The sequence below is a fragment of the Pleurodeles waltl genome, chromosome 9 (assembly GCF_031143425.1).
Source record: "Pleurodeles waltl isolate 20211129_DDA chromosome 9, aPleWal1.hap1.20221129, whole genome shotgun sequence".
Classification (NCBI taxonomy): Eukaryota; Metazoa; Chordata; class Amphibia; order Caudata; family Salamandridae; genus Pleurodeles; species Pleurodeles waltl.
The window spans coordinates 38,361,839-38,387,594 of record NC_090448.1 but is presented as its reverse complement, the minus strand read 5'-3'; the positions used below and the strand labels follow the sequence as shown (position 1 = coordinate 38,387,594).

The 25,756-nt window shown below is 45.7% G+C and overlaps 1 protein-coding gene across 2 annotated transcripts in view; it reads right to left on the bottom strand.

Moving 5' to 3' along the window:
* Window positions 1-25,756, bottom strand: part of CELSR3 (cadherin EGF LAG seven-pass G-type receptor 3) — a 631,136-nt gene that overhangs the window by 172,289 nt on the left and 433,091 nt on the right. For both annotated transcript variants that reach the window (XR_011198602.1, XM_069206219.1), the window contains exons 14-16: window positions 19,678-19,798; window positions 8,884-9,067; window positions 3,941-4,042 (exon numbers count right to left, since the gene is read on the bottom strand). Coding sequence is in view for 1 of the 2 variants with exons in the window: in XM_069206219.1 (XP_069062320.1) it covers window positions 3,941-4,042; window positions 8,884-9,067; window positions 19,678-19,798 (407 nt within the window). In the remaining variant the exon portion in view is untranslated. The remainder of the gene's footprint in view (window positions 1-3,940; window positions 4,043-8,883; window positions 9,068-19,677; window positions 19,799-25,756) is intronic.

Sequence of the window (25,756 nt, the reverse complement as noted above, 5' to 3'; positions counted from 1 at the left end):
CTGTTGGTCTACAAAGTGGAGCATGTAGTAAAGATGGGGACATGAAAGGTTTTACCATAAAGAAAAGAAGAAAACGAGAGGAAGGGATGAGAGAGTCTTTTTATTGGCTGACACTCTGGTAGTCGAGTATTTGAACGGTCACTATTGGGAGGGCCCAAGTCTCCGCGTTTGTGGGTGTGTATTTGTCGATTTAATGCACATTGCTAAACATGTGTCATGACAATAGGCTGATGGTTGTGAAGCAGCGGTGGGGGGGTAGTGAGGGGGAGGGCTGCAGGGTATGATGCTTCAATGCTCTAGCTGGGCTAAAGGAGAGGACCCTGGCGGAAACTCTGAATGTATGATCAAGTCTGTCCCCCATTTGGGATTCAGTGGGACACTGTCCCCCTGGGGAGCGTGGTATTGGTGGAGGAGCCTCCTTGCATTTGCCAAGGCCACTGGAATGACGTGGGGAACACCTTGACCTCTGACAATGTTGCAAGATGTTTTCTAGTGGAGCTTACAGTGTGGTGGACATGCCCTAGCACGAGGAAAATGCTAGAAGTGCACGCTTTTACGAACAGCCTGATCTTCTGTTTTGACCACCACCAAAGATTGAAATCCTGGTTCACCTCCCAGGGTTTTACTCACAAAACACCAGACACAAAATCAAAGGAAAGAGTACGGTTAGGCAATGTTAGTCAAAAAGCGTAATACTGCAGCTCAAAAGGAGAAGACTTCATTGGGCAACGCTAACGTCCAATGTCAAAAGGTGTATTTCCCACCTCGATTCTGGGCAGTTGCAAATCACGAAGCTTACAAAGAATGGAAACAGAGAAGCATTCTTCACACTGGGATTAATAACGCAGTTAATATTCTTCACAGCACATGGGGTTAAGATGGAAGGAAACATTAGGGTGGAAGTGTTTCACGCAGGGAGGCAGGTAATGAAAAGCCACAAGCAGCAGCCTTTATAAACACAGCGTATGGTGCAAAGAGACATCCCGGAACCCTTACCTGTGCCACGTACACCTGCATAGTAAGACAAGAGCGGGGCGGACAAAACAGGAAAGGGGAAGAGAATGGACACTATTTAGAGCAATGCCAAATGAGGTGAGCTTTAAAACCATGGGGTCCTCTTTCAACAGCATAATGCTTCTCCGCCCCCTCATCAGCCCAGCGGCATCTCTGCCCAATATCAGCTGCCCAGCATCCACATGATACAATCACCCCGAGATCTCCAAGACAATTATTGATGCCCTGGTACTCTGCAAACTAGGCTCCAACAACAGCCTCCTGATATGTTCCCTTTACTTCTTACAGACCCCACCCTATATAACACACTTCGATCTGCCTCCATCACCCCCTTTAGACATCAGGCAAGCTGGCTCTTACAGAACAACATACAATCGACAAGTCCCTAATGCTAGTTTACAAATTTGTGCATGTCTTGTGCATCCCCTGGACTGCACAATTCCCTGCCAAACCCCATTCCATTTCTTACAATCTCAAACCTAGCACCTCACCACCACCAAATTCCATATTGTTCGCCGTGCATTTACACACATTTCCCTGCGTTGCAAACACACGCACCCATTGAGGCACACACAGGCATGTCCCTCCCTGAAATATCATCCAGCTCTCTACGAACCGTCCAAGCAACTCTGAAACACTGACTCTTCCAATTCAACAGCCTCATGCCACCAGAACTCCCTCTTTCAATGACATCAGTTTAGAGTGCATCCTGATCACATATAAAGCCATCATGTATGCTGACCTTGTCACCTATTGTCCCTAAGGTCTTGTCTCTTCAAACTGAGGGTGGGGGCTGTCCATGCCATCTAGGGGCACGGCCGGAAAATGTTTATCAAAGCTTTTTGCAAGTGGTAGCATACATGTGCGAACATGTAAATGTGTCTATGTCACCTTCATCTGCATGGGTCAGCAAGCTCACCAGTTCTGTGTCTTAAAGAAGGAGCCTCACGGTGTAAAGGTTTCGTTATGGAAATGCGGCAGGCAGGAAGGTATTAGATACAGGAGAGAGGTTACAAGCTAAGAGTAACAAGGTGGCTATGCAGCTAACTTCATCCTACATCCAAGCAGCCTCTTACACACAAACTGTGAACAGAATCCACTGTAAGAGTATGAAAGGATGGAGGCGGAGAATGAGTGCACTGGGCAGCCGAGTACTTAAGCAAGTATGTTTCTTAAAATTCCTTGGGAGAATTATGCATCACGGTGGGATGAAGAATCTAGAGAATAGCCCTTGCAGAATGTTTATGGTGTGGCCCACGCAAAGCCCTCCATATCTAAAAGGGGCCTTAATTCTAGAGAAATAAGTACAGACATTCAAATAAGGGGTGACCCTTGGAAGAAACAGAAAAGAGATGATCCATTTGGCAAAGGCAATTTTTGAAAGAGCTTGTTTAGGTTCTGTTCTGATAGAAACCAAGAGCATGCCTGGGATTGATAATGTACAACTTCGCGATGTGGAACGGGTGTGATGTTGACGACTGGACAAAAAATCCACTCCGTGAGATTTAGTCCATCCCTCCTGAACTGTAAAAGTGCTGTCTTGCAAAACAGTGTGTTGTCTAGAGGTGCAAAGGGCTTTCAGCTCACTTGTGCCCCGTGCCTTTCATGGAAGCAGGCTATGTCATAACCAGCCATTAGTTTGAAAGGATTCTGCATTAAGCACGCTAAAATGTGGTTGATATCCCACTTAGTAATACCACGTATCAGTGATGTAAAAAGGAAGTTCATCACTGATGCCATAGGTATGTCAGGTGCTCGTTGAAGGCATCATTGGAAGGGGGATTTAATTCAATGGACATATTCCTGCATGATCCTGAGCCAGCACAGAAAGTCATTCCACTAATTTACCAAGAAGATCTCTGTAATAGGCTCAAAGCTTGCTCAGGGATGTTTTCAGCTATACCGTGTCAGCACTGGCTTCTGACTGTTTGGGTCTGTGAGCGCGGGTGACTTATTACCCCCAAAGGAAGCAACGACTGGCCTTCTGCTCGCAGAGGAAATACAGCAAAATGTAACCTCTCCGCAGACAGTAAAAGTACTTGCAACTGGCCAGGGAGAAGAGTCTTGGTTTCTATTTGTATTTACAAGACTAAGGGCACCAATGATGTATGTTGGACATCCGTGTGTGTTGGACCATCATCAGTGGATGTCATACTAGATATTTAGTCACCATGAATTTACTTATGGTATATTTCTTTCTCATTAGATTGTTTGTTTTATGCCTGAGGTTTCTTGTTCTTTGCTGCTGTTCTCTGGAGTGTCCCTGACACAACTTCGCAGATTCAGCAGATGTAAATTTTCATTCCAAAGAGAAATTGAATCAATGATACATGCCTCTAGTATCATCAAAGGAAATTAACAAAGTGGACACTGCACTTTCATACGTATATGGAGACCTTGCATGGAGTCTCCAATCATTTGAGCATGGCCGATGTACAGCAGCCCCACAAATACTCAACACATGTTACCAAGACTTTCAATTTCTCCCTTTCTTCGCCAAGAAGACAGCCAGTAGGCCTATTTGTTCACCATGCTGTCTGAAATATTCAAAACAGAGGCCCTCATCGACTCCCAAACATCGATGCAACACCAATGCAGCATCACATCATCATGCACTAAAATTCAGAATTATTGTTCAGACACACACCAAGAACAGCACACACATACCAATCACAGAATCAAAGAATACGTTGGCATCCAAAGGGGATGCTCCACAAAATGCCTTAGAGCCCACCAAAACTACTGTATAGGAAAAAGAAACTAATGATATTGGCTGTCAGTGGTTCAAAGAACCCAGGCAGCTGTTCCACTCCTGAGGGGCAGAGAAGGGTTTGAGCCGCTCAATCCCCTCGCTGATATTACCAGGTTCCAGAGATCGGGGATTGTGTCATTGACTCTGCTATTCTGCATCTTCAAAAGAACTTACCCAAGGAGCCTTTGGGGCAAGGCACAGCTGCTGGGAGACCAAATTTGACTCGTGGCCACCATACGCCAGCTCTCAAAATTTTAGGGCATCCATCATAGATCACTATGGGGAGAGAAAGTAGATGGGATTAAGACATCGGAAAAATGTAAACTGAGTATTGTTTAAGTGGGGAAACAAGGAGTGCTATGGCAAGTGGATGAGCATAAATGTGGGAGGCTGGTCTGTGTACTGGGCCACTCTTTTGCTTTCCAACAATGCAGTGTTTGTGCGATGTCAATGCGTGAATGATGCCATCTCTCGGCAAGCAAGGCAAGGTACCCACTCTGTCCTGTTAGCACGCTTCAATCCAGGGCAGATAATGCCTTTACCTAAATCTGCACTCTTCGCTGAGACAACTCAAGTAACTGCACAGAAGTGTCCATCATGTGAGATGATGGTCACCACACAAATGGACAATCAGTGACCAATGTTTGGTGGCATAAGCGTATGAGGTGAAGGAAATGGTAAGTGTTAAATTCACTGTACTTGCCTCTAGTACAAGCTATAAAACTCTACAATAAGATACAAAATCAAAAATGGTATTTCAACTATTTTTAACAAGTTATGTAAAAATAAAATTATTATAACAATTAAGCCTAACTAAACACGGTGAAAGCAGAGATCAGTACTATCCTTTGCAACAGCACTAAGGGCCAGAGGTATAATTTTTCCAAATAACGATTACCTAATTGCGATTATCTGTGAATCGCAATGACGGAATTGCTATTTGAATGTATGAAACTCCAGGACCTTCATCATTAATATTCATGAGGTAGGTTGCAATTTGCGACCCATTGTGAATGGTGATAATCACAGGGATGGTGGCCTGCTGGGCTCAGCAGACCACCATGTCTGTGATTGCTTTTAACTAAAGCAATCTTTTTTTTAAATTCCTTAAAGGAAAACAGAATGCGTTTAAAAAAGAAAAATTTAAGTTTTCTTTTCATTCTTTAAGAGCAGGCAGTGGTCCGTGGGACCTCTGCCTGCTCTTAAAAAATGTTTTCACATGCATTCACAGTGGGGACTCCTTCCCGTTTGCGAATGGGTTACCACCTACTTGAAGTAGGTGATAAAATGCAAATGTTTTGCGACCACATTTCGGTCACAAAACATTCCTAGATACCACTGCCTTCGGTATTAGGAAGGGACGCCCTTGACACGCCCCTTCCTAATACCGAATTGGTATGTAATCACAATTCCAATTTGCGATTCGGTAACAAGTTACCAAATCGCACATTGGACTCCATACATACCAAAATAAATTTTTGGGATTGCAAAAGGCCCAGTTGGGCTGATTGCCGATTGGGCTTTTTGCGATCGCAAAAATGCATGATACATCTGGCCCTAAGGTAATGAACTGAAATTCAAGGAACTAGACCCTGTGATATTTTCGGCACACAGAATGTCAACTTCATGAAAAATACATGGGAAGAACAAAGGGGGGTGATCACAGTATGAGAGCTGCAAGTGAGCTGCAGCTCTTGGATTTCAAAATGCAGTGAAATGAGGCATTCAGTGGGCCTGCTGGCCCTTACGTGCTACCAATAGTTATAGGTATGCACACAGCAGACCCTGATTACCCCATGGCCCTATATTCTGTGAATAAACTGTAGTGTAGGCATACTCTTGCGGAAGAGAGGTCACATAGGAAGTAAAGTGGGGAAGTGGAAGCAGGAGTGCAGGTGATGTATGAAAGAGAACAATGTGGAAGATGGGCCCCAGAGGAGGGGTGGATTTACAGAGGGAAAGCAGGAGAGGGAGCACGGAGGAGGAATGGAAGTACAGAGGGGGAGCAGGAGAGGGAGCACAGAGGAGGAATGGAAGTACAGAGGGGGGAGCAGAAGAGGGAGCACTGAGGAGGAGTGGAAGTACAGAGGGGGAGCAGGACATGGAGCACGAAGGAGGAATGGAAGTACAAAGGGGGAGCAGGAGAGGGAGCACGGAGGAGGAATGGAAGGACAGAAGGCGAGCAAGAGAGGGAGCATGGAGGAGGAATGGAAGCACAGAGGGGGGAGGAGAGGGAGCACAGAGGAGGAATGGAAGTACAGAGGTGGAAGCAGGAGAGGGAGCTCGAAGGCGGTATGAACTAAAGAGGGTGAGCAGGAGAGGGAGCACGGAGGAGGAATAGAAGTACGGAGGGGAGGCAGGAAAGGGAGCACTGCACTGGACTGGAAATACAGAGGGGGAGCAGGAGGGGGAGCACGAAGGACGAATGGAAGTACAGAGGGGGAGCAGGAGAGGGAGCACGGAGGAGGAAGGGAAGTACAAGGGGGGAGGAGAGGGAGCACAGCGGAAGAATGGAAGTACAGGAAGTACAGAGGGGGAGCAGGAGAGGGAGCACAGGTGAGGAATAGAAGTACAGAGGGGGAGCAGGAGAGGGAGCACTGAGGGGGACTGGAGGTACAGAGGGGGAGCAGGAGAGGGAGCACTGAGGAAGAATGGAAGTAATGGAAGTACAGAAAGGAGCCAGAGGGGGAGCTGGAGAGGGAGCACGGAGGAGGAATAGAAGTACAGAGGGGGAGCAGGAGAGGGAGCACAGAGGAGGAATGCAGGTACAGAGGGGAGACAGAGAGGGAGCATCGAGAAAGAATGGAACAACAGAGGGGGAACAAAAGAGGGAACACAGAGGAGGGATGGAAGTACATAGAGGGAGCAGGAGAGGGTGCATGGAGGAGGAATGGAAGTATAGAGGGGGAGAAGGAGAGGGAGCACTGAGGAGGAATGGAAGTACAGAGGGGAGGTAGGAGAGGTAGCAGGGAGGAGGAATTGAAGTACAGAGGGGGCAGGAGAGGGCACGCGGAGGAGGAATGGAAGAACAGAGGAGGAAGCAGGAGAGGGAGGAGGAATGAAAGTACAGAGGGGGAGCAGGAGAGGGAGCACAGAGGAGGAATGGAAGTACAGAGGGGGAGCAGAAGAGGGAGCAAGGAGAAGGAATGGAAGTCCAGAGGGGGAGCAGGAGAGGGAGCACGGAGGAGGAAGGGAAGTACAGAGGGGGAGCAGGAGACAGAGCATGGAGAGGATTGGAAGTACAGAGGGGGAGCAGGAGCAGGAGAGGGAGCACGGAGGGGGACTGGAAGTACAGAGGAGGAGCAGGAGAGGGAGCACGGAGGAGGACTGGAAGCACAGAGGAGGAGCAGGAGAGGAAGCAGGGAGGAGGAAGGGAAGTAAAGAGAGGGGAGGAAAGGGAGCACAGTGGAAGAATGGAAGTACAGAGGGAGAGCAGGAGAGGGAGCACAGAAGTACAGAGGGGGGGCAGTAGAGGGAGCACGGATGAGGAATGGAAGCACAGAGGGGGAGCAGTAGAGGGAGCATGGAGGAGGAATGGAAGTAAAGAGGGGGGAGGAGAGGGAGCACAGTGGAGGAATGGAAGTACAGGAAGTACGGGGGGAGCAGGAGAGGGAGCACGGAGGTACAGAGGGGGAGCAGGAGAGAGAGCAGGGAAGAGGAATGAAGTACAAAAGGGAGCAGGAGAGGGAGCACGGAAGAGGAATGGAAGTACACAAAGTGCAGAAGGAGAGCAGGGGAGGGAACACGGAGGCGGAACAGAAGTATAGAGGGGGAGCAGGAGAGGGAGCCCAGAGGAGGAATGAAGTACAGAGGGAGAGCAGGAGAGTGGGAGCAGGAGAGGGAGCGCGGAGAAGGAATGGAAGTACAGAGGGGGAGCAGGAGAGGGAGCACGGAGGAGGAATGGAAGCACAGAGGGAGGCAGGAAAGGAGGCACGGAGGAGGAATGCAAGTACAGAGGGGGAGCAGAAGAGGGAGCATGGAGGAGGAATGGAAGCACAGAGGGGGAGCAGGAGAGGGAGCATGGAGGAGGAATGGAAGCACAGAGGGGGAGCACAGAAGAGGAATGGAAACACAGAGGGGGGCAGGAGAGGGAGCATGGAGGAGGAATGGAAATACAGAGGGGGAGCAGGAGAGGGAGCATGGAAGCACAGAGGGGGAGCAGAAGAGGGAGCACGGAGGAGGAATGTAAGTACAGAGGGAGAAACAGGAGAGGGAGAACTGAGGAGGAATAGAAGTACAGGGGGAAGCAGAAGAGGAAGCACAGAGGAGGAATGGAAGTACAGAGGGGGAAGTTGGAGAGGAAGCACCGGGGAGGAATGGAAGTACAGAGGGGAAGCAGGAAAGGGAGCATGGAGGAGGAATGGAAGTACAAAGGGAAGCATGAGAGGGTGCACCGAGGAAGAATGGAAGTAATCGTTGGAACAGGTGGAGGTGAGCACAAAGTTGGCATGGAAGTAAACAATGGTCTTGCACCAGAGGGGCACAGAGGAGGAAGAGAAGTAATGCTTATAAGCATCATTTGAAGGCACACAGGAGAAAGGAAAGTAAAAGTTGGGGGTTCCCAAAAGTATCAAAAGAAGGAATGGAAATAAGGAGGAGAGCAAATAAAGATGAGGAAGGAAAAGAGAAGAAACAGATGTAAAGAGCGAGAGATGGGAGGATACAAAACTGTTGTAAAGTTGGTTGCGCAGTGGAGAACAGAAGTAAAGGTTGTGAGAGAGGTAAGAGAGCCAGGACGACGTAAGGCAGGAAAGATGATAAAAGCAGAAGAGGCACATAGGAGGAACCGACATACAGGTGAAGAATGTGGCAAGAGGGTGAAATGAGGACAAGGGATATGTTGGGAAAAGATGGAGAGGGGCAGGGAAGATGAAGCATCGAAGTAAAGTTTAGGTGCATGGTAGAAGGGAAAAGGATGTGGGAAAAGAGTGCCATAAAGATTCTGGTGTCATTCTAATAAATGCTCCTATCATATTTATATTGAACTCTTCTTCTCTGAAACAAGTAGGACAACACCTGTACTATACATAAAATATGTATTTGCTATCACATGATTGATACCTGAACCAAATTGGCTTTGTCCCATGTTTTCTTATCCATTGCATCCCTAAACTCACCTTCACAACCGCTAGGGGTCACCTCTGCAAAGGGACTGTCACAGCTGTTGCACTGTCGACCAATGACGCCTGGCCTGCACTGACACTGGCCGGTCTCTTGATCACATGACCGGGATGATGAGCCAATGGGATAACAATCACATGGCAGACACGTATCACTCCCCTTTGGGTGGTAATGAAACTCCTGGATCAAAAAAGTACCAAAAAATGATATTTGACACACAGGAACATGGTGCAATTCTGTATCTATTAAAGGGCCTGGAAGGGCTCCACAATCATAATACAAATAAAAACAAATAAAAAGCGTTAGGACAGTTATTACTATATGTAAGCAAGTTACTTTACCTGTTGGCAGGATGGGTGCCATAAACCTGGGGTGGGCTACTTGAGGCCAGTCCACCATACTTAAAATATGCCACAGGATTTGCATTTTTCCTCCCTCAGCTTCTGTAGTGGAAGCTGCTTCCGTGATAAAAGACCAGTGGAGTGATTCCATCATTTCATGCAGACATGATGGAACTGTCTGCACTTTTGGTTTTGTCCAAGCACCTAACAAACTGGGGTATCCAGTTTTGGGAAAAAAAAAAATGTTTTTGATATGCTGGGAGTTTTCTTCCCGCCCCTGAGGGAGCAGTTGGCCTTAACTTCTGTCTTTACCCTGGTCTCGCACGACCAGATAGCCATAGTTGGAGCTTTGATCTTTTAGGTGCTAGACATTGCTAACATTTTTTTTTAAATCGTAATTCCAGTTCGACTGATTGGACTTAATGTATTTTTATGTCATTTTGCTCATTGAAATACTCACTATTTTTTAAATTGCTTTGAGATTTTTCTTCTGTTGTATTTTCACTTTATAATTGTTTGTGTGCTGCATAAGTACTTTACACATTGCCTTTAAGTTAAGCCTGACTGCTTTTTGTGCCAAGCTACCAGACGGTTAAGCACAGGTAAATATTGTGACTTTTGTAATTCACCCTGACAAGGATTGTGGTTCTTGCTTGAGAAGGGTTTTCAACCCCCTCAATAAATAAGCCAGTGTCTTACAGCCGCCAATGAAAAACAGGGAGGTGGTCCCTACAGGCTCAGAGAAACTCGAGGATGTTGTGCTCATTAGGTCATTTTGCAATGTTAGTCCCCCAGGGACATTTTCCGGTGACATCCTGCCTCGATATTGTGCGTTCTAGCTGGTACGGTGCCTCAAATTGCTATATCACTGGGTGATACTACACAAAGAAGCTATTTCTACCACAGACAAGTTAGACTGTACTTTTTGAGGGTTCACACAATGCGTAGCGGAGTTTGACTACTGTTCACTCACAGGGTCTGGGAAGGCTGACATGTGATAGCACCTCACTGATGGACACAGGTAATTTTATCTGAGCCCATTGGACATATATCCACTCACCTCTCTGCATGCAGACAGCCCATCTGTGCTGTGGATGTACTCCTTTGTCTAGCCAATGACATTCTAGCTTACTTGTCCTAGGTGCAGTGCCTCAGGGACCACCTGGCTATTTTAACTTTGTCATAATCAAGATAGCAGTCTAAACTAATTTCTTCTCTCGTGCTTACTTTGACAGACTTCAAGCACCAGGCCACTGCGGAATATCAAACCAGGAAGCTATAGTCATTTCTCTATTGATGTGAAGTGTTTTTTCAAAATTCATATGCAATGTTAGAGGTGACAACTAAGTGTAAAGTGTATGTGACACAATAAGCAGCAGAATAATTTGAGAGGCTACATTAAAAAGAGATAAGAAATAGTTTGAATTCTAACGTGTGACAGATGACAGGGGGAACAGACAGGGAGATACGAAACTCTGAGGAGGAGAAGTTTGGTGAAACATTTTATAACAGATTGGGATTCCTCAAAAGTAGTAAGCATTAAGAATGCATACAGGATGTTAAGAGAGTTGTGTTTGAAATGTGGAAGGTAGCAGGGGATGCATACAAATGAATTGCTCCTAAAGTGACAGTAAAAAAAGACAATCAATTCGGACGTGTGTTGACTTATGGGATGTTAAAGTCCCTCCTTCACATTAGGGAACCAATCACTCTTCTGTTACACAGGGCCAACATCCTGAGCACTGTAGGCATGTGTTTGATATGTTGGCAGGAATTGTTATACCCAGTTTCTCAACTACATAACAATATTTTTTTTGTACACATGATGGAGCTTTTAGAGCTAACAGAATGTAATTTTGGTATGCAGCCATGGCATCAATATGTCAAATGATTGTGCATATTACCTACAAGGAAGCAAAATGAGCTGCTTACTTATGTGGTGTGTTACATTACTGAGTTTCTGTAGAACGCAGTATTTATCATTTATTTGGCCTCTTGGCACTTTGTACAGACTTTGGCTGTGATTTGTCCATTGTAGGGTGTTCACTGCCTAATCCAACTGAAATGTCGAGTGCGTAGTGAGTAGTCTCTGCGTGGTGTTCTGCACTGGATGTTGAGTCTTATATAATGACATCCAGGTGGAACATGAGTGAATACTCTGGAAAATTACTTCAATTGATGTGTATTAAGGAGAGGAAACACAAGCTCAGGGATATTACAGTAACATGTTTATGTACTGAACTATCACTTTTGGGAAAGAAGAAAGGAGCATTGAGGCAGTAAACGCGGCACCCTCCCTTATGATAGGGAGAAGTTTTCCTTTCAGGTGGAAATCTCTCTCAGTATCAATAAAATGAGGGATCCCAGGAAAAAGACCTATAGGTTTCAACCACCTAATTGGAAGGAAATGTTTCAAAAAAGCCATTGGACAGTCAGCTACCTGACAACCAACCTCCCTTTGTTACAACTGAGTTGTAATCATTTGAAGCAAGCTTAGAAAATGATGTGGTGAAGAAAATGTTGATAACTACTAGACAAAGGTCGGTATGATCAACAGATGGTGGGTAGCCGGTGTGCGTGCGCTTCTGTGATGAGCCAAAAGAAAGCGAGGGAGGGAGACTGAATCATAGTGGGATCCACAATTTCAACATCTAAATGAATTTGTTCTGCAAGTTCACATGTTGAGAAATTTATTCAAGGGACACACAAGGCGACAAGACCTACTTGCGGCAACACACCTCTGAAAGACAGTTGAATTAGGGATTTTCAGTGGGAGTGAAAAATGCTGTAGGACAGATGTCTGTGTGAGTGCCATTGTGCCAAAGATTCTTGAGATAGTCAGATAATGCTGGGGTTCCTCTCATTTATGCAACACAGTGATCCCCTTGGAAAGCGGAAAAGGCCTATCCTCCCTAGGCCAATGAGAACTGTACAATAGTTAGCATAGGTATACTATACATAACAATGTATTCATTATACAATGAATCAATGGGGCAAAGCCTTAGTAGAACGTACATATTGTAGGTGCTGCAAGAAACAGCACAGTGCAAAGTGACATTCATGAATAAAGTGTCCAAGTGCTTATTTACAATATATACACTCTAGCAGGTGATATTAAGCGAGGTTTCAACAGTAAGACTCAAAATTTCAATGTGTGAAAATAACATCAGTCCACTAGTAAAGAGTTGACGTTTCGACCCCACACGATTATAAAAGGGTCATCATCAGGACCAAGATGGTAGCAGCCAACACAGAACGGTGGCTGAATGACATCAATTTCTCTGACAAATGTGGGAATCAATCCTCCTAGATGGCAACACCGTGCAGAGATCAGTGATACAGGCCCAATTCATTTCAGAGCTGTGGCCGAAGCAATCGGGAAGGATTTGCATTCCTCTCATGTCATAAAAACATAATGTTGCTGTAAGGTGATGAGTATGTAGGGTAGTTGGGAGTAAAGGGCTGAAGAGATCGGAGTGAAGCAGAGAAGTGGCGTTTGACACAGGTAACCATGACAGAAATCTTTGTACAATTTTCCTCTCTCATGCTTCTCCTGAAAGAGGTCTCAGGTTGTGAAACTTCAGGGAAGTTTTGTGAACCAATCTCCCTTGCTCAGCAGGTGTGTTGATGATGAGGATGAGGGAGACTCTTTGATAAGTAATACTTCAGGTGAACTGCCAGAATCAACCCCTCCTTTAAATGGCATTGATGTATTGGTGTAGTTCCCATGTGTGCCTGTGGTGATCGGAGAGGACCAGCAGGAGTGACAGAAAGAAAGGTGCAGGATGAGTGTAAAGGAAACAAGAGCAGGGACCCCCAAGAGAAATAGGTTTGTGCACTCACCTATAAATTCACCACAGTCACAGGGACACAAAGTAAATATAGATTAAATAAATATAAAGCCTCTAAACAGCAGGATCTGGTACAGGATGCTTATTATCTAGGCTAGCAATGTGGTGTGGTTTAATTCAGTCTTGTGTGGTCACATGATATCTGAGGATTGTTCAAGATTACTCTGAATGAGACTTTTTGAGGAGGAAGATAATGGATCAGAGGAGTTTGCGACCTGGAAGTATAGTTACCCGTTAAAGGGTAAATAAACAAAATAATGTTTTAGCCCCATGCTTATGTCAGCATGGAGTTGCCAGAGTTCGGAACTACTATTCATCAGCCTCACTGCTGAGAAAGTGAGGTTCAACGTCTGTTAGTTATAGAGTGTGTAGGTGTCGCTCTTCTAAGGTAAAATGTTGGGAGGACCAGCATAGCGCGTAGTAAAACCATAAAGCGCAGAGATGAGGGATGAACCCTAATACATCAGAAGGATGAGAGCTGACGGAAAAAACATTTTGGCGTGTTGAAATCTAATGCTTTGGTAGCATCACATCTTAACTCATAAAACACAGAACAAACTATTTTTGATCTACCTGCAATGAGTGGCTGCTGCTCCGTTTTCAAACTCCCCAAACAAATCTATGCAAATTAGTGATGCTCTACTATTATATCCAGCACAACTAAGGAAACAAATTGCAAGCCTAGTAGACAAAATCCTATTTTTGGGAAAATAAGCATTAGCCTTCGCCTTTAAACAAACAAATCTGTCTTTGCCAAAATGAACTGTGCTTTGTGCAGAGTGGTTTGCTTCCTGTAGGCCAGCTGGCAGTGCCCTGTTATGAAATAATGAATTGCCCAAGGCAGATCAAACAGACATTCAGAAGGCACAAAGCCCCTGTCAGTAGGTTCCCATGCAGCAATGGCCCTGGCAATAAAGACAGTGCACGTATGAAAGCACACAAGTGCTTACTATTCAGCACACAGACATTTCTGAATGAATAATGCCGTGTAGTGTCCAATGCTGTTTAGTTAACAATGCTTTTTAGTAAGCAACGGAGCTCAGTGCCTGATGCTGTTTAGCTAACAATGCTTCGTAGTGAATGGCGCTGTTCTACGAGCGGTGTAACTTGATGAACAAAGATGTTCTGTGGGTGATGCAGCTTATTTCTCAGGGGAATGAATAAACAAAGCTCCTCATCGTCTGTTGCTGCTCAGCGTCTGATGGTGTTCAGCTTCCAATTCTAACCAGACTCAAATGCTGCTCATTGTCTGTTGCTACCTATTTCAGCATCTAATGCTGCTCATCATCAATTGCTGCCCAGCTTCCAATTCTACTCAGCCTAGGATGCTGCTCATCGTCTCTTGCTGCTCAGCATTTGATGCCGCTTAGTGTTCGATGCTGCTCAGCTTCTAAATATACTCAGCCTCCGATGCTGTTTGCCATCTGTTGCTGCTCAGTGTCTGATGTTGCTCAGTGTTAGTTGCTGCTCAGCTTCTAATTGTACTCAACCTCAGAATCTGTTTATCATCTGTTTTTGCTCAGCGTCTAATGCTGCTCGGCTACTAATTCTATTCAGCCTTGGATGGTGCTCCTCGTCTTTTGCTGCTCAGCATCAGATACTGCTCACCATCTGTTGTTGTTTAGCATCTGACGCTGCTCAGCTTCCATTTCTACTCAGCCTCGGATGCTGCTAAGCTTCTGTTGCTAGTCAGATGATGCTCTGCGTCAGATGCTATTCAGCTCTAATTTTACTCAGCCTCAGATGCTGCTCATCATCTGTTGCTGATCTGCATCAGATGCAGTTCAGCTACTAATTCTACTCAACCTCGAATGGTGCTGATTCTCTGTTGCTGCTCAGTGTCTGATGCTGCTCTTCATCTGCTGCTGTCCAGCAACAGATGCTGCTCAATGTCTGTTGCTGCTTAGCATCTGATGCTGCTAAGCTTCTAATTCTACTTAGCCTCGGATGCTGCTCAGTTTCTGTTGCAGCTCATCTTCTAATTCTACTCAGTCTCAGATGCTGCTCGTTGTCCGTTGTTGCGCAGTGTCTGATGCTGCTCAGCTTCTAATTCTACTCAGCCTTGGATGCTGCTCATTGTTTGATGCTGTTTAGTGTCTGGTTGTGTCCAGCGCCTGAAGCTGTTCAGTATCTGAAGCAATTCAGTGTCTAACGCTGCTCAACATCTAACACTTTTCAGCATCTAATTCTTCTCAGCTTTGGATGCTGCTGAGGATCTAATTCTGCTCATCAGCTAATGCTCATCCCCATCTAATTATGCTCAACCTTGGATGTTGCTCAGAATCTAATTCTGTTCAGCAAAAGATACTATCCAGCATCTGAAGCAGTTGGGAACTCAACTTGTGGGCAATGCTCAGGATCCTCCACTGCTCTGCCGGCAGGCAGGGATTCCAAGGGATTTGAGGGTTTCCGTCAGGTACTGTTTCTATCATGCAGATCTGCAGAACCACCAGATGGAACAGGCATTAATATGGTATTGCTAGACCAACCATGCTGATGTCTGCCTCACCATTCTCCCACCTTAGCTCCACCGCATGTGCAACTCAGTTCAATTACCAGCAATGGCTATTGACTGCTGGTAAATTTTAAGCCTGTGTGGGTTGGTACCTGTTTCAGCATCTTTTCCTTCTGTAGGTTACGGCTCCAGGCCTAATAAAGACAGCTCAGAATGTTAAGAGTCTGCTCCAGTGAGCTGCATGTAACATGTAGGCCACAGGTTCGAGTAACAGTAAAATGGCTTAGTGGGTTAATGTAACTCTTGTACAGTTCTGTGTATGTTGCTTCAAAATGTTCCTTGATATAGCATAAACCGAAGTCTAAGTAGCAGTGAAGCCCTTTGCAGAGAACATTTGCTTCTCATGAAGAACACCTCATGTGTCTGGTGTGGCCAAGGTACCTACCTATACTGTGTGTTTCGGGGGTCAACTGAAAGCAGATTACAAAACAAGCACTGACAAAGTCAATAGGTCTCACCTTTGAAACCTACTGACTTTGCCAATGTTTCTAGCCAAGCTGTAAAGCATACCTGGTGGGCTAGAGGTCTTGGGTGGGGGGAAGCATTCCAGAGGGTAGGGAAAAGGGAAGCAAATGGAGAGAGAAGAAGGAAGCAAATAGACGAGAGAGAGTGCAACGTGGAGGTGGGGAGGAGCACGTGGGTGAAAACAGTATTAGAGGAAGAAGCACACGAGGGCCAATGCATCACAGAGGGAAGCGGGGTGAAAGAGCAGTGGCACAGAAAGAGCAACACGAGCATGGCAGAAGAGGGTGAAGTGCACGAGGCAGATGGCTGGATAAATCATGCACTCTTGTAGAGTGCATAGTCAAAAAATATAAAAGCAGCGCCTGAAGAACAAGTAACCTACTTTCGGTAATGCTCTTTCAGGTGAATACTCTATCTAACCACAGATTCCTCACCTTTAGAATACTCCTGAGATGCAAAATGCAAGACTGGATACAGAGACGTTTATAGCAGTGCTCCCATGCAAGCAGGTGGCTCTGCGCTGGCTTCATTGCGCTCCAAAGTGATGGAGCGGAGCTTCATACGAGTGCAACCCCAACACACTGGTGTCAGTTTCTTGACTGAGTCTTTCTTCACCCTTAGATGCAGAACACAGAAACAACTGGAGCTAACAGTGTGCAGATCTCTAATTTAGGACCTTTTTACATGGTGAAAGAGAACACACCACAAAACAGGGAGGTAGGAGGGCAGTAAGGAATCTGAAATTAGATAGAGTATCCACCAGAAAGAGCACTACTGAAGGTAGATAGCTTGTTTTTCTGATGGCTACCTCTCAACGCAGATTCCTCACTTTTAAAATAGATACCAACAATGTAGCTCCTGAAGGTGGACGGTCTGTGAAGGGGGATTCAGACCCAGAAGCCTTGCAGAACCAAACGGGCGAAATGTCCTTCTCGATGGACCAGGCTGTCAAGGCAGCGGTGTTCAGTGAATGTGTGCAGTGGTGCCCACTTTAAGGCCTGACAGATGTCAAGGACAGACACTCCGCATGCCAACGCAAAGTAGTCAGCCTCAGCCCTGGAGTAATGGTCCTTCCAGAAGCTGCTTTTTTGGCCAATGCAGGGAAGACTTAATGCAGAGGACTATCCACCTTGACAGAATCCTTTTCTGCTCTGCCTTTCCTTTGTTTGGCCAAGAGAACTCCACAAAAAGCTGGTCATCCACTTGTTGGTCTTTGGTGTGATCAATGTAAAAACATAATGCTCTAATGGGGTCCAGTTGATGGAGTACATAAACAGGTGAGGTCAAAACTACTTCAAATATTCTGACACAGTCTTCTCTGTCTCTGGTGCTTCAGATCCCAAGCACCACTCCTGGAGTTAAGCCCCCACCCAATTTTTCCTGCTGTCCTTACTCCCTCCTTCTTGGACCCATCAGTACCCAAAAGTAAAAGCCTGTTCCACTCTTTTTCTCTTACTGAAACTTCAGTGGGAGGGAAAACTCAACTCTGGATGAAAAACTGAAGCCAAAAAATTAAGAGACTATTTTTACTGTGTTATGTCCTCTTTCAGTAGTACTCACACATTATAATACATACTTTGTATCACAAACAATCCTGGCAGACTCAGATCCAATCCGTGTATAATTAAAAATGCATTTGCCACATTTCCAAGAAAATCAAGCAAAAATATCATGAGGCACAAGAACATGAGATTCAAAATGTAAACTGTAAACTGCATAGGCAAAAGTTAGCTATTAGGAGTTCAAGCTTTATCATTTATATTCCATATTCATACTTGGTTACATAGAGAAATCTGTTTGTGTGCAAAGACAAAGGTTTAGCTTTAGTTCGTAAACATACAACTTATATAAATAATATTCCACATTTAAACTTAGCTACACAGGGAAATCTATTTGTATGTAGAAACAAGAGCTCAGCCTCAGATATATTGTGTCCCACTACAAGGATTTGAGAGGCATGGCGAGAAAATGTAACTTGCTCAAATAATCCTCCTCACCCCTGTCGTCTTGCAGTACAATGTAAGAATGGGGGAAGGTGCTGTGTGTGTACGGGTCACCACAACTCCCTCAAGACAGGAGTATTATTAAGACTAAAAGAAGCAGTCTCACTCGGTTAGGAGTTAAGTCAACTCATAGAATTCTAACTAAAACCCAACATTTTAGAGTAAGTCAGTTTTGTAGCATAACTTATACTCTGAGTTACGGCTAATTTCTCAGACATTCTGCCAAATATTATCAAAAAGAGCACTAGATAAAGTATGACAGGGTCACTGGGGGTGATCTTCTATTGGAAGAAAGTTGTAGGTTTACTGGTTGTAGTAGTAGAAGTTCTACAGGAAGCAGTAATAATGCCACCATTAGTAAATTCAGAAGTTGTAGAATCACTAGATGTAGTGCCCTTTGTAGGTTTAAAATTAGAAGTGGGACGAGCAGGACGTGAAACAGCAGTTCTATTGGTAGCACTAGTAGTAACTAAGGTACCCGAAGTGGGCCTTTATCAGCAGAAGGACTTGTGTATTAGTACTAGGATTGTTTTAATGGTACCCACAGTAGTAGTAACAGTCGCAGTAGTCATATTGGCAGTTCCAATAGTAGTGCTCGTGTCAGCAGTAATACTCGTGTCACTAAATCTAGAAGTAGTGCTTGGAGTAGTGATAGTGAAAGAGTGGAATGTACAAACACTCTTGTATCGTGAGTTACACTTACGCCTGCACTCGTAATTGCAACAGCTGTAATAGTAGGGCCAGATGTGGTTCCTGTATTAACAGGAGTATTTGGTCTTGTATAAGTACTAGTACTAATAGTAGTAGTAGCCATATGAATATCATTATTAGCGTTGTTCATCAGAGAAGTGGTGTAAGTATGCAGTAAATTTAGCAGTGCCATGGGAAAACAAAAGGCACGCAGCTGCAGATTTACTGAAAGTAGATGTATTACTTTCATTGTAGAAAGTAGCTGAGATGGGACTCCATGAACCTGACTTGGTATAATGTTTTTTGTTTGGATTACTTTTCTTTTGTTCTTTGTGGGAGTTTGTGCAGCTGCTCACTATGTCTGAACGTGGAAGCAAGGAGGGAAGGCTCGCACTAAGGCCAAGACCCGCTCTTCCCGAGCTGGACTGCAGTTCCCTGTGGGCCGTGTGCACAGGCTGCTCCGCAAGGGAAGCTACACTGAGCGGGTCGACGCCGGTGCTCCAGTCTGTCTGGCTGGAGTCCTGGAGTACCTGACCGCTGAGATCCTTGAGCAGGCAGGCAACGCAGCCCAGGACAACAAGAAGAACAGCATGATTCCCAGGCACCTGCAGCTCGCTATCCACAACAATGGGGAGCTCAACAAGCTGCTGGACAGAATCGCCATCGCTCAGACAGGAATTCTGTCTTACATCCAGGTTGTGCTGCTGCCCAGGAAAACTGAGAGCCACAAGGGAGGGAGCAAAATAAGCAAGTGAAGCACCACAGCCAGACTTGCAAACCATATCACTTGGTTTAAAGTGACCGCTAACAATAATAGACTCTTTAGGTGAGAAGAGAGTCCAAGACATTGACTCGAAGTTTGTAGTCAATGGATTTGAAGCCTGTGGAAAAGCAAAGGTCCTGATTACCCACATGCCGTCCTTACCTTGCAGTGGCACTGTCCATTGGTCTTATTGCAGTCTGGATCAAAACCTTTGCTCACATCGCAGCTGCAGGGTCCACAGGAGGGGTTCCCCCACCAGCCCTTGGGGCACTGCAGGTCCATCCTAAGAAGAAAACAAATATTTTACTTATACCAACTACCCGGCGTATCTTTGAGGTACAGCAATTACTTGATATTTTGACACAATAGGGGGTTATCTGTATGCCATATTGAAAGAGTGAAATGTAGAAACTCTTGTGCCCTGGTATACACTTACACATGTACTCTTCAAGCACATCACCGCATTCGGCACACTCAACCAGTTCACTTGTCCTGTACCTTGAAAAATGTGGCTTGCCATGAAGAGTGGATGTGTTTAAACAGAGGAGTAAACTGTTACCCTTAGCTCATTTAAAATGCAGACAGGGGCTACTTCATGATATTTGGTTTAAATACAGATCAACTGCAACAAAATTGTTCAAAATATTGGTGAGAAAAGGAACATATACAAATCAGCTAGAAAAAGGGCAGAAAAAGAATGACTGAATGAAAAAAGAGAATTTGTAAAGAGCACACAGATACACTACTGGGGCACACATGGCTGTCACAAAGGAAAACACAGGCAGCAGAAGCTCTAGGTGAGGGACCATGTGTTTTTTGTGAAATGAAAGGCAGTCGGCTTCAGATCTTATGGTTAAAGGAAGTCTATTCCAGAGTTTAGAAGTGAGGTGTGAAAAGGAACAGCCATCCACACAAACCTTGCTTAATCTAGGGGTGGAAATAAAACACCCATGCAGTCCTGGCTGGGTGACAAGGGGCCATGTGCATCTGAGAGTAAGATGCCTTTGACACCCAAAGAGCTATGACAGAAGCAAAGGACCTTGAAGATGGAGAGTCTCTGGACAGGGATCCATTGATAAGCAAGAAAGTGACCTGAAAGTGGATTGTGCAAGGAATTCTAAGAAGCTTTCTATCAACTGAAGTAAACACTGAGTTGCAGTAGTCTAAGCGAGAGGCCGACTGGATGACCCATTTTGCAGTGGTCTGAAGTTGCAGTGGAAGGACTTTACACAGTAAGTCCAGATAAAAGAACCATTCAGAGGTCAATTTTCTGATCAGTGCAATGCAAGAGAGCTGAGGATCAAATACAAAACCAAAATCCTTAGGAGAGCTGGATGGCGAAGGAATTTGACTAATAAAACAACAGGAAAGAGGAAAAAGGAATGCAGATGAGAGAAGTACGCTTGTATTTGCTGATGGAAGCGAGCAGGGGAGGCAGAACACATGGTACGAGGTCTATTACTGAAAAAACAAAGGGTGGGAATGGAGAAAGGAGGAATTTGAATTTCTTGTTTGACAAAGAAAAATTTCGAATCAGTTGCATTAAAGCAATTTGATTTAAGAAGGTGTATTTCAACCAAATTACTTACATTTTTTCACATAATTATGGATCATATGTGAAGCTGTAGCCGGAGAGGTGTGCTCTCACTTTTGATATCCAATGATGTCCACCAACAAAGTGTGGTATAATAATTCAACCGTGTGCTGATGCAGTTTATAGTTAGTAAGTTTCACGCTGGGTTGGTATGTCACAGAAGATACTAAAAAAACTACATGGTCAAACTCTCTTCTAACAGGGTAATTCTCAATTATGCAACTCCAAGCGCTCTAACCTCGGTCCTGTTTTTGAATAGTTAAATGATGCATCATGTACTGACCTGTTTGGTGCACATTTCCTGGCAAGGCACATTTCAGAGAATCTCCCTCTGAACTGGAAGGAGGCCAATAAGACTTCCCAAGCACCACCTGCTGCCTCCTCCAATCATTGCAAACTTCAGACTGCAGATCCTTGTTCATCTCCTAGTCATCGGAGGATGATGCTACCTTGCCCTTTACACTCTTAGCTGTTCCGCTTGATGCCAGAGAGCAATGAAAGTATTTGTCTGGAACTAACGTTTCTTCAAGACCAGGACTTAAATATTAATGGCATTCGCATCAAATACACCAGAACTTTGTGCTCTTTAGAAGAAGTGAGCCACTACATGGAATTTTTAATAATGTAAAATGATAGATTCACAAATTACTTATATAAAATGTAAGATTTAGATTGCAACTGAATAACGAAACGAGAATCTTGGTGCTATCTAGTTGGGTGTGACTTGATTTGTTTGAAGAGCCTACAATTTCAAGCCCCAGCACATGACAACTCCTTACACATGATGTAGCTGGAATGTGATCCTTGCAGAGATATTACTCATCCAAAATATCAACTGGATTCCAAAGATGATCGGATTTATACTACACCTCTTGCTGGTACACATGAACTGCTGATTTAGCACGAGATGGTGCTTCTCCAGGAGTGCTGAGGTGGCCTATCTTGGAGACACTCAAATTATTTGACACTCTTGAATCCTTTGAAACTTATGGGTAAATTATAAAATTAAGGGACATGCATGAACAAGACTCTACTCCCTGCTTGATCAGCCGCACATATCAAAGAGAGGATGTAGCCTTGTCCATCAACAGGCAACCAGACAGTATTTTGTGTTGTCCTTGGTCATGGAAAAGCTATGCTTGCGTAACCCGGTTTGTCAAATAGGAAGGCAGCCAAATTGCTGTGGAGTGATTCTCCTTGTGTGAAATATGTGAGCATCGAAAGTATGTCCATCATGTGTTCTACTATCCTCTCAGGCAAGTCCAGATCCACAGCAACATCTGCACTGAGTGGGTGATTAATGTGTGTAGCCAATTTCTACATAAAATGTGCCTCTGTTGTTTTCAGCATAAATAAACACACCTGTTTCTAGAACCACAAGAAATAAGTACCTTCTCTGCCAGAAATAAACTTCCAGAAAAGACATAAGAAGGATTATCCACCGCCATTGATCTTAAACACATTGGCCCTCATTACAACCTGACGATGCCTCCTGGTGTATGACGACCGCGGCAATAGCGCCGCGGTCGCACTGCCGGGGCCAGCGGTTTTCTGCCACAATGGCCCCGGCGGTTGTAATCCGCCAGGGCAGCGCTGCTTGCAGCGCTGCCCAGGGGATTACGAGTCCCCCTCCCGCCAGCCTTTTCCTGGCGGTTTGAACTGCCAGGAAAAGGCTGGTGGAAAGGGGAGTTGCGGGGCCCCTGGGCCACCGGCATGGGCAGTGCAGGGGCCCACTGACAGGGCCCCATGGAGCTTTTCACTGTCTGCATAGCAGACAGTGAAAAGCAAGACGGGTGCAACTGCACCCGTCGCACAGCCGCAACACCGCCGGCTCCATTTGGAGCCGGCTCCTGTGTTGCGGCAGAGATCCCCACTGGCCCGGCGGGCGGAAACTCGGTTTCCGCCCGCCGGCCCAGCGGGGATATCCAAATGGCCACCGTGGGAGTGCGGCCGCATTGGCGGCCGCATGGGGGTTACAACTTGGCGGGCGGTAGTAGTAGCCGCCCGCCAATGTTGTAATGAGGGCCATTGTGTCTCTCTAACCATATAAGCAAAAAATCCAATGATATGGACGCCTGTAGTGCTTGCTAAATTAAGTTTAGATCGGTGCTGACTTCTTTGGGCATGGGAACACTATGATATTGAGAATGCCTCTCCTTAGTCTATATTTGCAACCAATCAGAAAGGACCACATGACTAAAGGTGGCCTATGAAGGCCAGACCAATCTGAAACCATGAGGTCATCCTGCCGGAATGAGCCCTGATATGACATGGTATGTCCTGAAGAGAGAGAACCTTCTGTGCCAAAACCTTTCCTGCTTTGATATGAAGAAATCCACTTCAGGAGGACATTATTCCCTGCAACGGAAGCCGATTATTAAATTTCCAGATTCACAATATTTTCATACCCCCTGCTCTATTAAGTGAGCTACCAACACTGCCCATGACCGTGCAGGAGTCTCAGAGGGTGGATCTAAGGCTTGTCAGCTATTGACAGTGCCCTCCTTCCACAAATGTACCTATGGAGGTTGCTCTTTTCCCATTTGTCATCCTAATCTGGAATGCCGTACAAACCCTTTGTCTTTACAGAATGATTTTAGTCAGTAGCTGGTTCTCTTTTTAGCCCCTCTGCAAAGCATCAAGAGACCTGTGGGTGAACAAGCACTCAAAGTTAAACCTCAGGCTTTGCCTCTGTAACTGTTTCAGAACATGAAAGAGCCATATTGGCACCACTGTCACCATTTCTTAGTTTCATTTCATCCACACAGATGGAAAAAGCACCATCGGAGGCACCCTTGCCTACCGACCACCAGGACCACGCCCCAGCTTCTGCAACGCCATCCCGGAAGTCATCATCCTGCAATTAATTGACTCTAAGCACTATATATTCCAAGAGGACCTCAACGACCCCAGCAACTCCAACTCCAATGACCTCTTGAAAATCTTGATGAACATTGGCCTCAAGCAGCTCGTCACCGACCCTACCCACATCACAGGACACACGCTCAACCCAATCTTCACCTCCAATGACAGAGTCAGATACAACCAGACCACACCACTCACCTGGTCCGACCACCACATAGTACACTTCACAGTCTCCGGACCCACATACCCCAGCACCGTGCCCCCAGATCCACGCGAAGAAACTGCAAAAAGGTATCAAAAGACCAGAGGAACAACACTCTCCACTCCCACCTCCCAGACTCTACACCCGACCCTGAACATGCACCAAAGAGCTTCTCCCAGTGGATCACAGGATGCGCCAAGGCCTCCACCCCCACCAAGCCAACCAAGGTCAAAGAACCTGGTTCACCGAAAAACTGCACTCCTCCACATGAAACTGACAACAACTTGAAAGGAAGTGGCGGATCAGCAAAAAAACAGAAGATCGCATTGCCTTCAGGACCACCTTCAACCAGTACTACCGTCTCCTGAAAGAAACCAAGAAGAACACACCAGAATACACATCAAGGCCAGCACAAAACCACAGCAAATAACTTTTGCCCATTGTAAAGGAGTTCACCAATCCGGCAGCCACCGAGAACATCATCACTCCCTCCCAGGAACCGTGTGACAATCTCGCAGACTTCTTCCACGACAAGATCTCGGCTATCTACTCAAAATTTGAACATCAACCAACCGCCGCAGACAGTATCAGCCAGCTCGCATGCATAAACACAAACCCCAAACACCTCACGCAGTGAGAACTCCTCACCACGCAAGACACTATCTCCATAATGAATTCCAAACACTCGTTAGCACCCAAGGACTCTTGCCCCCACCACATCTTCAGCCTCGGAAGCAAGACAATCGGTGACAAGCTCAGGAAGGTTCTGAATACCTCCATCACTGTGGCCTCCTTCCCAAAAGGTCTAGAAACACACTGAAGTGAGGGCCCTCCTGAAAAAAACATCCAGCCCATCTTTCTGCTCCCCTATCCAGCAAAGGTCCTCGAGAAAACGATCAACCAGCAACTCACCCGACACCTAGAAAACCACAACTTCCTGGACCCCTTCTAATCTGGATTTCGAGCTAAACACAGCACTGAGACAGCCCTGGTTGCAGCCACAGATGACCCCAGAGCCCTTCCTGGACCGTGGGGAAACAGATGCCCTCATCCTCCTGGACCTGTCCACAACATTTGACAGCATCTCCCACCATATCCTGCTTAACAGACTCCACCACATCGGGATTCAAGTAAACGCTCTCAAATGGATTGCCTCGTATCTCACCAGCAGTAGCCAAAAGATCAGTCTCCCACCATTCACCTCAGAGCCCAAGAAGAACATCTGTGGAGTCCCCCAAGAATCGTCACTCAGCCTGACCTTCTTCAGCACCTAAAAGACCCCCCTGGCCATCACCGTCAGATCACATGGACTCAACATCATCCCCTACACCGATGACACATATCTCATCTTTTCACTGTCCAAAGATCCCTCCACCTTAAAAGCTAACTTCCACAGATGCATGATGAATGTAACTGGCTGGATGAATGACAACTGTCTCAAACTCAACGCCGAAAAAACTGAAGTCCTCATCTTTGGGAACAACACCTTGCCATGGACTGGCACATGGTGACCCACAGAGCCCGGCACACCCCTGCCCCATCAGACCACGCACAAAACCTCAGCATCATCCTGGATAGCA